The 16,525-nt window shown below is 39.6% G+C and overlaps 1 protein-coding gene across 7 annotated transcripts in view; it reads right to left on the bottom strand.

The window, feature by feature from the left end:
- Positions 1–13,829, bottom strand: part of myo5aa (myosin VAa) — a 69,335-nt gene extending 55,506 nt beyond the window's left edge. For 4 of the 7 annotated variants that reach the window (XM_069190518.1, XM_015342973.2, XM_015342970.2 and 1 more), the window contains exon 1: positions 10,113–10,400. In XM_069190518.1, the coding sequence (XP_069046619.1) occupies positions 10,113–10,145 (33 nt within the window). In that variant the 5' untranslated portion in view covers positions 10,146–10,400. Of the gene's footprint in view, positions 1–10,112; positions 10,402–13,378 lie in introns of those variants that run through there. The other 3 variants (XM_069190516.1, XM_069190514.1, XM_069190515.1) reach the window with 2 other exon arrangements.
- Positions 13,830–16,525: the final 2,696 nt, after the last annotated feature.

Below are 16,525 nucleotides of genomic sequence, written 5' to 3' on the forward strand. Positions count from 1 at the left end.
TTTTTTTTACTTCAGGCCTGTTCGGGCAGCATGCACTGAAAACCTCTCAGAAAACCAAGATGTTTTCACAATGTGTAGAAAAAGGAAGAACAAGAGAAATCACACCTGCTGAAAAAAAGGTCTTAAAGAATTAGACTAACGCAGAGACAAGCGCTGTACTTTATTTTCCTTTCACTACCTAAGGCTTCTCAAAACAGTCCAATAACCCGCTGACAGCATATTATTTTTAGATGCTGTGGGGAAGCAATAAAAAGGAAAACCAAATTGTAGGATATACAGTATAGTTAAAAGTTGAGAAGTTCAATCGAAAAGATGTTGTAAAAATTGTACAATGTAGGAATGTCCTACTCTGACTGGTTTAAAGTGCTCAACCTTTTTAGCCATGAGCAGAAAAGACCTGAACCAAGTATTCAAAATCCTCAAAGTTACTGAAAAAGTCAACTCAGTGGAAAACACTACACAGCCCTGTTTTTGAAGCTGATACCCTGGCTTCTTCCAAGAAACACCTGGCTGAGATGCTTGGATGATTTAACTAATAGCAAGCAAATGGGCTAGAGAGGATTCGTCTTGCTTATAACCATTCTTGCAATATTTTCCCATCATATTTCTACTGTGGGCACAGAAGCACAACACTACGAGCTGACATTTGCAGAGAGAAACCCTTAAGAACCTATAGCATTTGGCCACATTACTCTCCTCTACATCAAATCGTTCACCTTTCAAAACATATTTTGCTCATTGTGAAGTTTACAATCTTGTATGTCCTTTATTTTCACATTAATTTCACTTAATTAATTTCACATTAATTAAGTATTATTGAACAAGCATCACAAAACTTCAAAAATATAACTTTGTCAGGAGTTGATTTTCACTGGGAAATTAAGATTAACTTGACAGACAAGTTTAGATTTTGCAATAAATATTACACTGAAAGCAAAACTATTTCCACATATAGTCCCTTGCCATTCAAAAACAAATTTCAGGCCAGAAGTAAAAATCATTCACTGCTGCAATTTAAACACATATTCATAAACCCTTAGAGGCAGGATCAGGAAATCTCGGTGACTGGAGTTATTGCATTGATTTTTAGAAATAATTTCACCATCTATCCCATGTGCCTCGTGTTACCAGGATTCCGCAGCTCAAGCTATCATTCATCAATGGGAACCAGAAATCACACATCCAGCCCCAGAGGAGGACAGGTTAGAGCAGCCAACCACACCTAAGCAGTGTGATTTGGGAGTCAGAAGAAAACTGCAACTGGAAAACCAGACAAACACAACCCATGCAAACCCCATACAGAGGGTACCCCAGACAATAACCAAACCCAGCAGAGCTACTGTAACTACTCTCACTTTAGGTCTTCAATACCACTGCGCCACTGTGCTGTCCTTAAAGATAATCCAATATTCTTAAAACCATGTCCAGTCATATACAGTACACCTCGATTGTAAACCATCGTCTACACATCTGCTGAAATAAGGTATTTATGTCATTTTTACCTATTATACCTATATTTATATATATATAATCCAATCACATCGAAAATTAAAAAGGTTTATGAAAAATATTCAAATGGGTCAAACCATGGAAGATTGTGCAACTCTGGTTTGCTTCAAATTACTTTGGCAATAAAAAATAATCATAGAAGGGACTTCTGGCTATTTCCTACTATGATCGTGGTATAATACAGTGGCTGCTGCATCCCACCACCCATTTCCTTTTTATCATTTGGTCAGGTTTTTCGTTATGGCTTTTCTTCTTGTTTATTGTACATGTAGACCCCTTAGAAGTGGAACTTGTAAGCCATGGGGCCAGAGGACCCAAGAGCAGGAAAAAACTCAAGAAGCAGCCCCTAACCTCTGTACAAGCCAACAGGTACAGACACAGCGATTTCCTGTGATAATTCACTGGGGGAGCACTGCCCAGCATCCATGAGTGACTGCTTTGCTTGCTGAGGGATTTTATTGCAGGCTGCCACAGGGGGTCACAGAAAGCTGATCCCTTTGCGGATGTTACAGCTGTCTGAGCCACTCTGGGAACTGCAGGCTCACCTTCAGCAATTGGAGGAGAAGATCACAGCTGCTATCTGCTGTGCAGACAAAGAAAGCAAGCGAACAGACATTTGCCAAGTGGTTCAGTTCCAGAACCAAGAATGGGAAAATGAGATACCCTAGTAGATATAACCAGTCAACCTTCCAGAGGGTGTAGAAAAAAATGATCATTTTAACTTTTTACAAACATTTTTACCGAAAAGGCTATGGACAGGACATGTTACTTTATCATCAGATCCTGTTTGATGTCTTTTCCTCTCAAGTCTGTTCTTTCCATTGCAAATAAACCTTTTGCGGTGCAGCAGATGATCCAATTCAATGACAGTCATTGAGGGGGCTATCTGTTCTATTCCATTCTGTTCATTTTCTTGAGGGAGGGCTCACTTTATAACACTGTTGGTGTGTGACAGGCGGTGCCAAATGCAGAATTCTGGGTTTGTGGGTCTATGTTCTTATGTTGGTTCAAATCAATGGAAAATAATACTTTCAGGCAATGAAGAGAATGTAAGGCAATGAGGGTCACAGGAGGGCTGTGGTTGCTGTTTATCTCTGCTATTCAGTACAGTTCTCTGTTCAAGCTTCTAAGACTGCATTTGTAGTTAGTGCTTAAGGAGCTTGCTGTTATATAAAGATATTTTTGAAAATGAGGAACAGTCCTGACGTCAACTCTCATTCTTTGTGGGAGGTTCCTAAATGCATTATTAAGGGATGTTGCATGTCTTCTCCTTCTAATCTGAACACAAACTGAAACGGATGGATTTCTCAGTAAGAAACTATTATTCCGTAGCAGAAAACAAATATGTAACTTCCAGGAGAGCAAGGCTGGACACCTTCCCATAATTCCTAATAAAGACAAGGCAGCTGAATGACAAACATGCAGAATGCCCTAATTCGGAACTAGCACTAAGACTCAAACAAAACCAGTTTACACCATCTTTTGAGAAGATCAAGAACAGTAATAATGTCACAAACTCATTAAGATTTTACGGAATTCGAAACAGATTTGTCCAAGAGCAAGGAATTCTTAAGCCCACTCAAAACAGCCACAGTTGACCACTGAACAGACTGTTTTTAAATGTTCCTATAACTATGCAGCAGATAAAGGTGCCTGTTTATCTTTATGCAAATATGTAAGTCTCTGTGATTAGACAGCACCTCTACCTGAGCTCTATTGCTGCAACACCAGTTCTGTTCTGACTAGTTGCATATGGAGTAGTAAGCTGCCAAGGCTTCCTGTGACAGCCACAAAGCCACAAGGAGCTCTTCTGGTAAACTGGCTGTACTTAATGTTAAATATTAAGCCTTTAGCTACTCTCCTGAAGGCACCTAGGACATGTGAAGATTCTGGAGCATCCTGGTTCACAAAAAATTGTCATACTCTTTGCAACATCTTCAGGATTTGAGGTAGACCTACCCACTCATTAAATGTTTTTAATTTATATGTCTACTCCCCTCTGGCCTTCAGCTCCATTTGCCACCATGGGGAACAATTCCAACACCATGGGGTCCTGTCTTTCATCTAAAATCAGTCCCCCGCCAGTCCCCTTATATTAGAAACAGAACTAAATGTGCTGCCTAGGAGTCCTGATTGGGATGCAGCTGGGGGCAATACTTTTTCTAAAAACATTCAGGGAGTGTCCAGTGATAGGGCACATTTGTATTTGTCTGTATGTGACCTTTGTGTTTTATGATGTGTCTGTGCAGCTGAGCCCTGGGCTGCTCCTGTTAACTAATGATTCCTCAGTTACCATCAGTCTTCTTTTCTTAGTTTTCTTAATGTGTTTCATGCATGGGCTGGGATATCCTTAAATCACACATGGATGTACGGAACAGTGCTTCTGAAAAGACGTACATCTAAATTAACTGTAATTAAAACTGTAATAGGGCCACACGGTGGCACAGTGCATGGCTTCCTTGCAGAGTTGCTAATGTTCGTCTTTAACATTTTTAAAAATGTCGGAATGTTAGAAATACCATAGACTTCAGACAGGAATCGACTGATTTGGAATAAATACCAAGAGATTAAAATGTGGAAACTGGAGTGTCTGTACTTAATTTAATCTTTTCATGAGTACAGTACGTATCGCACTTTTTGACCCATCAGTAAATAAAACAAACGTTTAGACAGACTCTGTGATAATCCAAACATAATATAAACTGAGAGAACATATTATTTAAAATGAGCAGTTCAAAGAACTAGTTCAATTGGACTTGTAGGAATGGGACGGAGGCAGATTAACTGGTACATTCATATTTTGAACTTGTAAGTGCTTGCAAATCCAGACATTTCTGCCTGTGTCTCAACACCAAGAAAGAACAGGGATGGTCTCCTCACTTGGCTGTTGGGCTAATGAGAGCAGGCTCAGGCAAATCACAGGCCCAGGTGACATCTTCGGGAGCCGCCTTCATTACGTTACTCGTGCATTTTTCTTTCTGGCTGGGTATGCCCTCAAGACACAATAAAGTGAAAAACTTTCATCTCTTTCTATCTCTTTAGTTCCAGAACTTCAAAACTTCCAAACATTACATTTAAAAGAGTGGCCACAGAAAATCATGAGAATCTTAACTTCATTTTTGCAGCATTAGCCTTTAAATACCTTAGAGATGACATTAGTTGAATTCTTCCAGTGTTTTAATTCACTGATATTCACCCCTGGGTTCTGTCCACAAAATTTCATTCCATCCTGGGCTCTTCATGAGTTCATTTGGATTGGCTGTTTACTTAATCAGTCTACATAAACAATGTTTCCAGGCCTTTGTTCATTGAGGATTACAAATAACCTGTGAAATCTGGTGGGCTGCAGCCTTCCAGGCTGGAGAGAGAATAACTGTTTTAAAGTGTGACCTTTGGAAACATTACCTTGATGGACAGATTTCCTTCTCTATTAAGAGTAAGTTTATTTGTCAGTCCAGCCATACACACGTATACAGAGGAGCGAGATATCGTTCTCCATGTCCAAGCGTGCAGTTTTCATGTTTGAAGCTCACTCTGTTCACACATATACTTAAGCAGCCTGTTGAGCTAGTAAAGGCCCTCCTTCACAAAAGGTTCTACTGCAAATGAGAAGAGTCTGAAAGCAAAAGATAAGAGCTGTGAAATTAAACTCTGTATTTACAAACCACAAAAAAGAAGTGTCTGAAATCCTTACATGCACACAGAATTGAAAAAACATTTACAATGTGCACATCTACATATATTGAGTATATAAAATGCATATCTACCCATCCATTTTCTAACCACTTAGAAATACACGATTGTGGGAGAGCAGGAGACTATCCCGGCAAGCAACTGGCGCAAGGCAGGATACACCCTGGACAGACCACACACAGACAGACACACTCACACCAGGGCCAATTTTCTCAGACGCTAATTAACCTACGTGTCTGTTTTTGGACTGTGCGAGGAAACAGGAGCACCTGGAGGAAACCCATGCGAACACAGGGAGAACACACAAACTCCGATAGCACCCACAGCACCCAGGGTCCAGGATTTCACTGAGGACTACAGCACTGCGAGACAGCAATGCTAACCAATGTGCCGCCCAGCCAACCTAGGTACAAGTAAACAAATCATGTGGATAGCAGTATGCACAAAGGATTCACACAAACGTTCTGCCAATAAGGCACACATCTTTTATAATCAATGGTGCCAACATGAAGCAACAAACACCAGCTTGATGTGCATTACCATCAGGTGCACTTCCTGGTAAGGAACATCTGCTTAAGGCACACACCCTTATTAACGGAGGGTGTGTAACTGTGCTAACCAAAAGCTCATCAAAAGCCCTTTGTGCTCATCTACATTGTGGGCCCATTGTGGGCCCTACATTGTTGGTGAATACAGACTCTCTTGTGGTTATTTCATGCATCTATTGGGACACCATTTAGTATGAGGCCCCAGGTCTCATTTTTTACCATTGCTACTAGATTCTTATGTAAAATGTGACATTGCTACTACACAAGTCTGACTTGCTGCAAAATGGCAACAAATTGACCATGTCGGTAATGACAGAAGGCAAACAGAAAGCTCTGCCTGAGAAAAACCCCATTATTCTAATTACTGCCCTGGGCCTGATGGTATTCTACTCATTCATCCACATGGAAATATATCCCAGGGGGCAGTCAGCATGGTTTTAGAAAAGTTAAATATAGCTTACTTACTTCTTATAGTTCTTTGTACAAGAATCAATAGTAATACACGATATGATATGCTGTATTTAGACTGAAAAATGTGTTTGATAATTGTGCTTATGAAAGCAATTTAGAAATTGCAGGCAATATTTCCAAAATAATGTGCATTGAGTGTTTGGATTGAGAAGTGGTTAATGGATAGGAAAGAAAACAGATAAGAGGTAAATACTGAATTCAAATCAATTCAATTCAACTTTATTGTCATTAAACTTACACAGGTGCATAGTATAATGAAAAGTGTTTCTCATTAGTCACTCAGGTGCAGTATATAAATAGGACAGAAGTTACACAATAGCAATAACAGTAACATGTAATAACATAACTTAAATAACATGTAATCATGTAAACATGTAAACATGTCCTGAAGATGGTGATGTTATTAAAGGAGTACCACATGGATCTACGCTAGGACCAATGCTCTTCCTTAATTATCAGTAATGATACAATATGGTGAGTAAACTATATTGTCATATTTGCAGATCATCCCAAAAGAGGATAATTTGCAAATACTATAGACGCTACAGGAAATTAAAAACAGCTATAATTCAAGACTGGGCAAACACCTAGCAAGTAACACTGTACTCTACTACTACAAAGAGAAACTACAGATATGAAATGGGAAATTTAAGCCTTGGAAAAGCTAGTTATGAAAAAGACTTGTGTTTAGGTTGACTTCATTAACATCTTTCAGACAATGTGTGAAAAAGTAAAAGGAAAGCTGATTTTTAGGATGTATAATTAAAAGCAAAGAATTCAAAGGGGGTGATTTGTTAAGCTTTGTACAACACACTTGTAAGATCACATTGAGAATAATGTGTAATGTTTTGGTCATGATACGAAAAACACTTACTGCTCCGGAATAAAAGAACATCGTACACTCACAAGTTAAAAGAACTGAATCTTTTTGAAAATTTAGTCTCAGAAAGTGAGACTATAAGGGCTCCCCATTCAAGTGTTCAAGGCACTTCTTTACACAAAGGGTTGTGGAAGTGTGGAATAAGCTATCGAGCCATGTGGTTGAAGTCGATACTGTGGCTTTGTTCAAGTTATAGCTGGCTGAGATACTCGCTTATGTCTAGCAACCAAACAAGGCCAATGGTCTGAACAGGCTTCTTTTATTTGCAACCCATTTTTATCCTCTTATGATTACATCAGTGAAATAAAGAAATTACAAGAGGATTTTAACAGGAAGATATTTGCATAATGTCCCAGTAATTTTAAATATCAGCCTAGAAACTACTATCCCTAGAATACTGTGTGAACATTTCAGTCAACCATAAAATGAAAGAAGTTCAAGTTGGTAGCTGTGTCAGCATGCATAGGCTGCAAAGGAACAGCTAAACGTTTTATTCCATGCTGAGAAGAAAAGAGACTCAACGTTTGGACTCTGGAGCCTTCTTCAGGAGGCTGAAGAAGGCTCCACAGTCCAAACACCGAGTCTATTTTCTTTTCAGCAATGAAATAAACCATTTGTGTTCCTTTGCATAAAATAAAGGGTTATGCAGTTGCTGAATTCATTTGGGTCCCTAGTGTTTCCAAGTGTACTCAGCCAAATGGAGATTGAGAGTTAACCTTCTACGTCAACAAGCGTAACTTCAAATGTCAAACCTTGATTTCTTCTTTTGTTTGGAACACTGGAAAATATTTATTTGCAAATACAGAGACCACAGTTCTTAAACTTGACCTCTTTTCATTATGGCATAAATATATCACAGCATATTTGGGAGTCTTGAGAAATATACAGCAAAGAGCTTCACAACTGCTGTTGAAAAATGGGTAACAGAAATATTTAATTAGTGTACCCTTAGGGTGTTGCAAACTGGATACACCTTCCTCTCCCACAAGTAAAATACTTTTAACTGTGAATCATAACTGCAGTTAAAGTTTAACAAACTGCTTCAAGGTGGTCTTAAATATGCAAACCCCTACTGTATATATGAAAGCACATGAGCTACAGATTAATTGAAAAGGCTTATATGTAGAATATTTAATATAATATTTATATTCTCACTAGTTTTTCAGCGTTGCACCCCTGCCTTTTCTGATCATCACATAGGTCTAGTTCTGCTATTTGCTGTCTGCCACTTATAGCTGTTAAAATGCTGAGTTGCAGATATAATCATCACAATGCAGTAACTGAGTCTCAGGCTATGCATGACTACACAAAAATCTGAAGGAGCCACTGCTAATCTAACATGAACTCAAAACAGCTCATCACATGACAGAAGTTCATGTGAGAATCTGCTGCTTTTCTGGATTGCCCAAGACATCCAGTCTTCTGGATGGTCCCTCCTGTTTTGTGCTATATGGTTCCTCTGTTTTGTGTTATAAGGACTTCTCACCAGCCGTAGTACAAAAAAAACCCACAATCACCCATTTATAAAATCTGTACTCCCCTTTAAGTCATTACTGACAGGCTTTCCATAGTACAGCATCAAAGTACTTCTACTTTTGTCATACCTCTCTAATCTGGAAGGACTGAAATCATCACAAGAGGCAATAGGAGTAAATATATTCCTGTGCTTTTACTATTGAGATTTCTTTTCCACAGTCCTTTTTGCTATTAAATGAATCTGTTACCACAGATATCTACTGTGAGTTCTAAGTAGCTCTCTACAGTTAACACTGTCTTGTTTGAGGATGCTCCTCGGAAACGCTATGGAATGAAGAACAGAAGGGGTCCCACTGTCACCTGCGTCATGAGGGGCTGGAAGAAAAGAAGGCTGGCCATCCAGTTATCATGGTATTTGTCTCAATCTGTGAAGCCCTGCTCCCAGAAGCAAAAGGAGAAGTATCAGCAACTTTGCTTATCTACTGCAGGTAACTGTGACTGCCCCATGCATTACAGACACATGGTTAGGAAATTAAAATGATTACAAATCCAACCATTTTCTTAACCAATTATCCATTACAGGATCACAGTAAGCCAAAAATGCAGCCTATCCTATAGCAAGCAACAGGAACAACGCAGCACCCTGAACAGGACACACGTCCATTTCAGGGCACAGATACAAACACAAACACACACCAGGGCCAGCTTTCCCTGATGTTAATTGACCTAACAGTATGTCTTTGGACTGTGGAAGGAAGCCAGAGCACCTGAAGGAAACCCACACGACCAAAAGAAGAATATACAAACTCCGTGCAGAGAACACCCCAGGATCTGAACCCAGAGCTCAGCCCTGCAAAGCGTCAATGCTGCATCACGTACCACCCATTATTAATGTTATCAAAAGAATAATCATGCATGAGAAATGGGTCTTATTTTCTGGATGTATTCTAAGGAGTGACAATTGCTAACACACAGCAATTATAACAGAGGACTGACACAGTAAAGCACATCTAGCGTTTTCAGTCCTTTTCAGACAACATGTTTCAGGGTTCTTGAACTATTTTGCTTTCTGTAATAATTCTCACTTCAGGTATCACTTTACTCATTGCATGCTATGTGTCCTGGTGTCTTCAGAGTTGTAGGGTGTAACACTCTTCTGTAGTGTGAGATTTTGTTTAATCCTAAGACAACACTGCAATGTTAAGGATACTGCCTTCTCGCTATCAAAAATACAAAGTACACTCTCAGAGAAAATTCAAATGATTAAAAATGGGAAAACAGTCAAACCCACAGCTGGTTTGACAGTAGCAAACACTAGCAATTCCTCCTAAAATAACTCATCTGATCATTTGTGATACGTCCAAGGTTCTGTACCCAAAATATCATAAGTCAAAATTATTTCTCTGGAGACCCAATCAGATAATTCAGGAAATGATAAAGGCATGTCCAGTTGCCTATCTGAAGCACACCAAAAGCTCCTTTGCTTACCTTCACATGTATGAACAACAAACAAAGCAAGATATGGAGGTACTTACTTTTACGTACATAAAATCCAACTCCTGGTTCATCTTCAAGCTCTTTGAAAGCACTATTTACTGACGAGCTTAATAACTTTGTTGAGACATGAAATGCAGCCAGCACAGAGAAAATGGATTGGTTGAAGTCACACTTGATGAAGGCTTTCCATTGCAGCTACAAGTGTTTACGGGCTTCTACTGTAGCTACAAGAATCTTGATATTCCACACTGCTGGACTTATCACCAGTGAGACTAGGAGCTGAAGGACACTTCCACAGCCCTCCAGAGCACAGACACAGCCCAGTACGAGTGGCGAATTTCTGATTGCTATGATGTGTACTCAGTTATCTTTCAATGGCATTTTATTTTCCCATTTAGAGCACAAAGGGGAGAGTGTTTTCGAATGGGCTACGTAGTAAGACAATTATGAACACAGCTGGTCTTATGACAATTCATGGTCTACAAGATAGTGGATCACCAATTGCCTCCAAGGCAAGGAGTTAATGCAGAGCACAGAAACTGCTTTTCTTCCTAAGCTTGGAAACCCACACATTTCTATTAATTTGAAAGCTGGACCAATTACGGAAAAATAATATGTTAGGGGACACAGGACTTGGGCATACAATCAAATAAAGTTCTGCTGAACATTCCGTGCATAAATACATTCAAAGGCATAGTACTGAACTGACGTTGCAATATTTCAGTGGAGAACCAGCAAAGTCACACAGCAGCAAAGCACTCTGTTAAAGACATGCTGAATAAAGAGAGAACAATATTGCATACTGCAGAATTACTCTATTTAAAGCATGTGTATGTATGGCTAAAATCATCTGTTTCAATGACTAGACCACAACTTCCTTGTCATACATTTGTGTTTATTTCTGCATTAACCTTTTTTGTTGGCATTTTTCATTTTTTAAATACATTACGTTAAACCAGGTGCATTCCTTATTTGAGGGAGAAGGTGAGAAGAAGTGAGAAATGAGCCCATCTTGTGCAATCTGCATGCACTGGTACGCCCTAGTTTCGAAGGTGCAGAAACTGTAGAAATCTGTAGCCATGCATCCCTATCAGGAGCTGCTGTGCCAGTGAAGGCGTAGGCCAAGTCCATGAGCTGCTGGCTCTGCCTGAGCCTTACATCATCTGTGCTCACTGCCTCTTTGTGGTTAGGAACTCAAGGTTTGGTAAGAGGCTCATTACACTTCTAGACCAAACAGAGCACTGCATTGCTATTACATCATTTCCTCAGGGAAGGGACTGCAGACAGCAAGATTAAACAAATCGCAAGGACCTCGGTATCAGTCCCATCTTCGCTACCACCATGCCTAATGCAACCATGCTTTTATTTTGCGTGAACAGCCAAGAATGTGTTTTGTTTGGCGCATTTCGTTTCTGTTTCTGCTTCAAGAGATGGACAAAATAATTCGATTTCATGAATCTGCCTCAATCTTGCTATAACTTGTTCTAAGAACAAGAACATTCTGAGCATTTTCTTTGCAAAAACCAATTAACTTTTTTTGTAACACACAGGTTACACAAAGGCAGATGTGGACAGCTGAATGCAAGCTTGGTACAAGCACAGGCAAACACTGATGACTAAAGTATGCCTGAACATTCCTGTGTCTGTCAGCTGTGAAACCCTTAGAGATGTTTACAAAGCTAATGAAGTTCTCACACGCTGGCTTAAGACAAATGGACTATTTATTCTGCCCTGGAATACTGCAATTACTAAACTTAAAGTTATGCTTTTCTCCTTCCTGCCACTGCTTAGATTACAGGATGTGCTGTGAATATGGCCTAATAAAAATATGCACAGATGAAGAAAAAATACTTTTTCATAAAACCTAGTCTATAAACCATGCTCATATTCATAGCATGCGATTCCTATAGTTCCAGTCACACTATTAAAAGTAATCTATTTTTTAGATAAGAAAATAAATTCTGTTGACCTTACACTTCAATATATTGCATAGAGTAGTGATAAGGCCAATTTGATCAGCAATGCAGGACTGAGGGCATGCAGTTCATTAGACTCCAGTCCATGGACTGTGATGTTGCCACTACTCCTCTGGGCCAGCAGCCTGAACCAGGACTAACAAAGCTGCTCTCCAAGGTGCTTAATTAGTTAATGGGTTATGATCTGACTGTGTTTTTCAAGCAAAAATAATAACGGAACTGTACATTAGCATGTATTTATATCGTGTAACAACATAATAGCGCGCCTCTACACAGAGAATGTACAGTAATAATTACGGTCTAATAAATCCAGTTTCAATCAACTGCATTCTATGGAGATGAATCTGTCAACGGTGTACAGTGAATCCAATCAACAGCTCATCCATTACCGGGTTGCCTTGTGCTGATTTCACAGCACAAAAAGAGGCAGCGGTTTGCACAGCGTTAAGGCAAGGTGGCTGGGGCACCTTGCGCCACAGTGCATCGTCACTGATGGAAATGGCCTGGCTCAGCATCACAGCCGTACCTATCCTGCGTTCTTCGTTCAACTTCACAGTCCGACTCGCACACACAGTAAACACCGGGCTGAAGATGCAGCCCTCGAAAAAACAGCCTTATTCCGGACTGTTACTCGTCCATATCCTTAAAGAATGTTAAATTCTAAAGGAGGTTCGTTAGTAGCACTTGATTTTCCATCAGCAGTATTTTCTGCAACCATCGCCCCCTGACACTCCACAGTTACGCATAAGCATTAAATGTGCTCAATCTAATTTATAGGAAAATAGCTATACTCTGAAAAAAAAACAATAATTACATCCATTCTCCCCTTGACTTGAAAAAATAATTCCGAGAATATGGTAGAATTTAACGTCTCTGAGCACATTTGAAGGACAGAGCTGTGCAAGTACCGGTTAATTTAACTGCCCTCGGGTGAATCAGACAAGCATTCGTAAGACACTGATTTTTTTTTTAAAGGAATAAAAAACGGTGTCCTGCAGCAGCAGCACTGTAGCACCAAAAGTCTCGTTTCAGCGCCACATCGCACACACGCAATTCAGTGGTACATTAAACTGCGGAGAACCAAAAATCAAAAGATGTCATTCATTCATTCCTGCCTGCCTGGCCATTGTTCAATCGTCTGCTCCACCGGCAGCTGGTTTGCTCTTTTTCTGTGGGGGGGGGGACAACATCACAGAACGGGAAATACAATCTTAACTCAGACGCGCATCCCAAAACACGGGACGGCTGCTGGGAAACAGTAACATGCAAAAGCTGCAGCTGCAATCTGAACGCCGCACCGTCAAGCGGAATACAAAATCCAGCATTACCTTTGTGTACAGCTCGGACGCTGCCATGACGGTCTATCCAGCGTTGGTCTAATCCTGGTCAGCAGAACATCAGTGGTGCGCTTAATTTGTCGGACTCGCTTCACTGGCGTTGCTCTCTTGTTCTTTGTAAATCCTTTCCAGCAAACGGGGAGACGGCTCAAGCAGAGGTAGCAAACGCCATGATACCTGAAAATCTTGCTATTTTAGTGTCTCTCTGTGCATTCTGGGTATGATGAATGAAATCATTCAGCGAAAACCCGTTGCTAACCATGAATCTGATGTAATCCGAGCGACGGCTGCCTCCCAGCGGCGGTGCTTCATTTTTAACACAGTTCTGTCAAATGTTGAAATAAATAGAGCGTCCGTCGGTGGCGTAAATCAGGTTTCGAAAGAAGCTGTAATCAACATTCATTTTCCAAACAATGCACATACTGAGTGGTATAAATTTGAAAGGCATCTGAGTATGTCACGAAAAACTAGGGTAGAAATGTAAATGAGAACGTGAGAACTAGACCATGGTTTTTTAACGTTGTAATAGGGATATATCCGCAGCAGGGAACTACTATTAAATCTGTGTCTTCCAATATGAAGCTAATTTTCTTGATAAAAAGTTTAGTTAGCAGAACTATAGTTTAATATTCCATATGAATAATAATGTCCTTTCCGTTGACAACCATTGTACTGTCTAGACTTCTTAAGAGTAATAGCCTTAGTCAATCTTAATTAAAAAGAAACTTTAATTCTGTCCAAGACACGATAAGGATGTGAGTACAGCAACTTGAGACTATGCAATTAATTTAACTAAACGTTTTAAAGTTATGTTTTCATTGTTAGATGCTTGACAGATTAATTTAATAAAACAATAACCGAAAGGAGTGTATCTTCTGTTATTGGGGAGAATTGGGGAGAGTTTAACTGATCCGTACCCAGTTGATAACTGCAAAACAATTACATTATTTTAGTCAAATTAAAAATCAAAATATCGTTCAATGAGTTTCTTGATGCCTCTTGACCAACAATATAGCGATCTCTTTAAGTTATCTATTGCACCTCTTTCTTCAGTAAACGCTAAAATCCATCAAATTGACGTCAGGAAAAAATGTTATAGTCAGAATAAAGAGGACCCATGCAGTTAATCGAAAACGGGTATATTTCAATTGTTTCTCCAGCATTACTAATGACTGGGGTATCGATGCAAATACATCATGCGTTTATATTATTGACCGTTTAGTTTCTACTTTCTAAGGAAGGAAAATACAAAAATAGCTTAACTGCCAAAAAGACTCTCGCCTCCCAAGCGGTAAACACATCCCCACGTCTTGGGACTCTATCCTCTCAAGACAGACCGGTTTGCGTTATCAGCCATCAGAGGGAGTCTGGTCGTGTCGGCTTCTGATTGTCGTCGGGCTACTGCAAGTACGAGTTGCAACGCATATTTCTGCTGCTCGTCATCCATTCCTCCATTTTCAGTTCAACTGGCCTTGTGAGGGTGCCAGGCTTATAGTTTTTTTTTCTTATAAGAAATTGATTTTCGAAGCCCTTACTGTGCATTTCACAATCGGCATGATAACATATATTACCTAGAAATCGTGCTAATGACAATCAAACCCTACATAATGGTAGTAAGAAAAGATCCCACATCTTTTAAAGGTGAAATAGATCACGTTCTTCATATGTTCAGCTTATTATGCTAATCCTCTGTTGTTGAGAAATGTCATTTTTCATTCCTTGTTGAAAACATACATGACGACCACTCCAACATTAAAAATGTATTCTTTCAAAGCTAACAGCACTAGGGAAAATATGCCTTTAAAATGTTACTTGCTAAGGGTTTCAATACAAATTTCATAAGCTTTAATATAGAAAATCAATGCAGTTTCTTCTAGTATTGGTCTACTTAACACATTTATATAGTAGTGCAAGTGTGTATATAGTGCTATATTTATATATAGTGCAAGGGCATTCTCTTTTAACAAAACAAAAAACTGCATTTAAAGACAACGGAAATCTCTAGAAATGGTTTTACCCCAGACCAGAGCGTTGCTTTGTGAGCATAAGAAAATGCTTGGCCTTGAGTTCACAGCTGGCACTATAATACATGTTATTGTTATTTGAGACTTTTTTATTTCCATTGTTTACCCCCAATGCATTACAATAAATCTTACTAGTGCCTAAATATTCCTTTTACTAACATCTCAGTTCAGTCTCAGAATCAGAAATGTATGTACAGAAATAGCAGCAAAGCATGACAAAAAAACACATGAACCTAACAGCAATGCGCTTTGTATTCAACCTTACATGTTAATTGTGTCCTGAGAACATGGGGCTAAAAATAATTTAATTGAATCTCATGGTAATCCACTGTAGTGATCCAAAAGGCCAAGTCCCGGGTGCCAAGAAATTCCTGGTGGCTTAAATAACATGAACATCCTTGCTATGGTCTTGTGACTTGTTCACTTAATTACAGAGTTTTGAGTCTGTGGAATATTTTCCCCTATTTCTTCTCTAGACTGGTTTTTAAAATTAATGCTTGTTTTTGTATCAATTGTCATCCGTTGAACATCACAAATTATATTTCATGGCTGTGGAGTTTAAGCAGCAATGATCAGGGCATAAACACACAAATGAAGAGAAGTCAAGAACATAAGAAATCTTACCAACGAGAGGAGGGTATTCATCCCAATCTAGCCCGTTTGTTAGTTATTAGTTACTTGACCCAAGGATCAATCCAGACTTTTCTTGAAAGAAGCCAGGGTATCAGCATCAACAATGTCTAGGTAGCTTGTTTCAAGCTCCAAAAACTATACTGTATTATACATCGACACTAGACTGTAAACAGGCGCCGTCCTTCGTGTGAGATGTAAAACCGAGGTCCTGACTCTCTGTGGTCATTAAAAATCCCAGGGTGTTTCTCGAAAAGAGTAGGGGTGTAACCCCGGCGTCCTGGACAAATTTCCCATTGGCCCTTACCCATCATGGCCTCCTAATAATCCCCATCTATGAATTGGCTTCATTACTCTGCTCTCCTCCCCACTGATAGCTGATATGTGGTGAGCGTTCTGGTGCACTATAGCTGCCGTCGCATCATCCAGGTGGGGCTGCACATTGGTGGTGGTGGAGGGGATCCCCATTACCTGTAAAGCGCTT

This window comes from Lepisosteus oculatus, chromosome 5 (genome assembly GCF_040954835.1).
Source record: "Lepisosteus oculatus isolate fLepOcu1 chromosome 5, fLepOcu1.hap2, whole genome shotgun sequence".
In the NCBI taxonomy this organism is placed as follows: domain Eukaryota; kingdom Metazoa; phylum Chordata; class Actinopteri; order Semionotiformes; family Lepisosteidae; genus Lepisosteus; species Lepisosteus oculatus.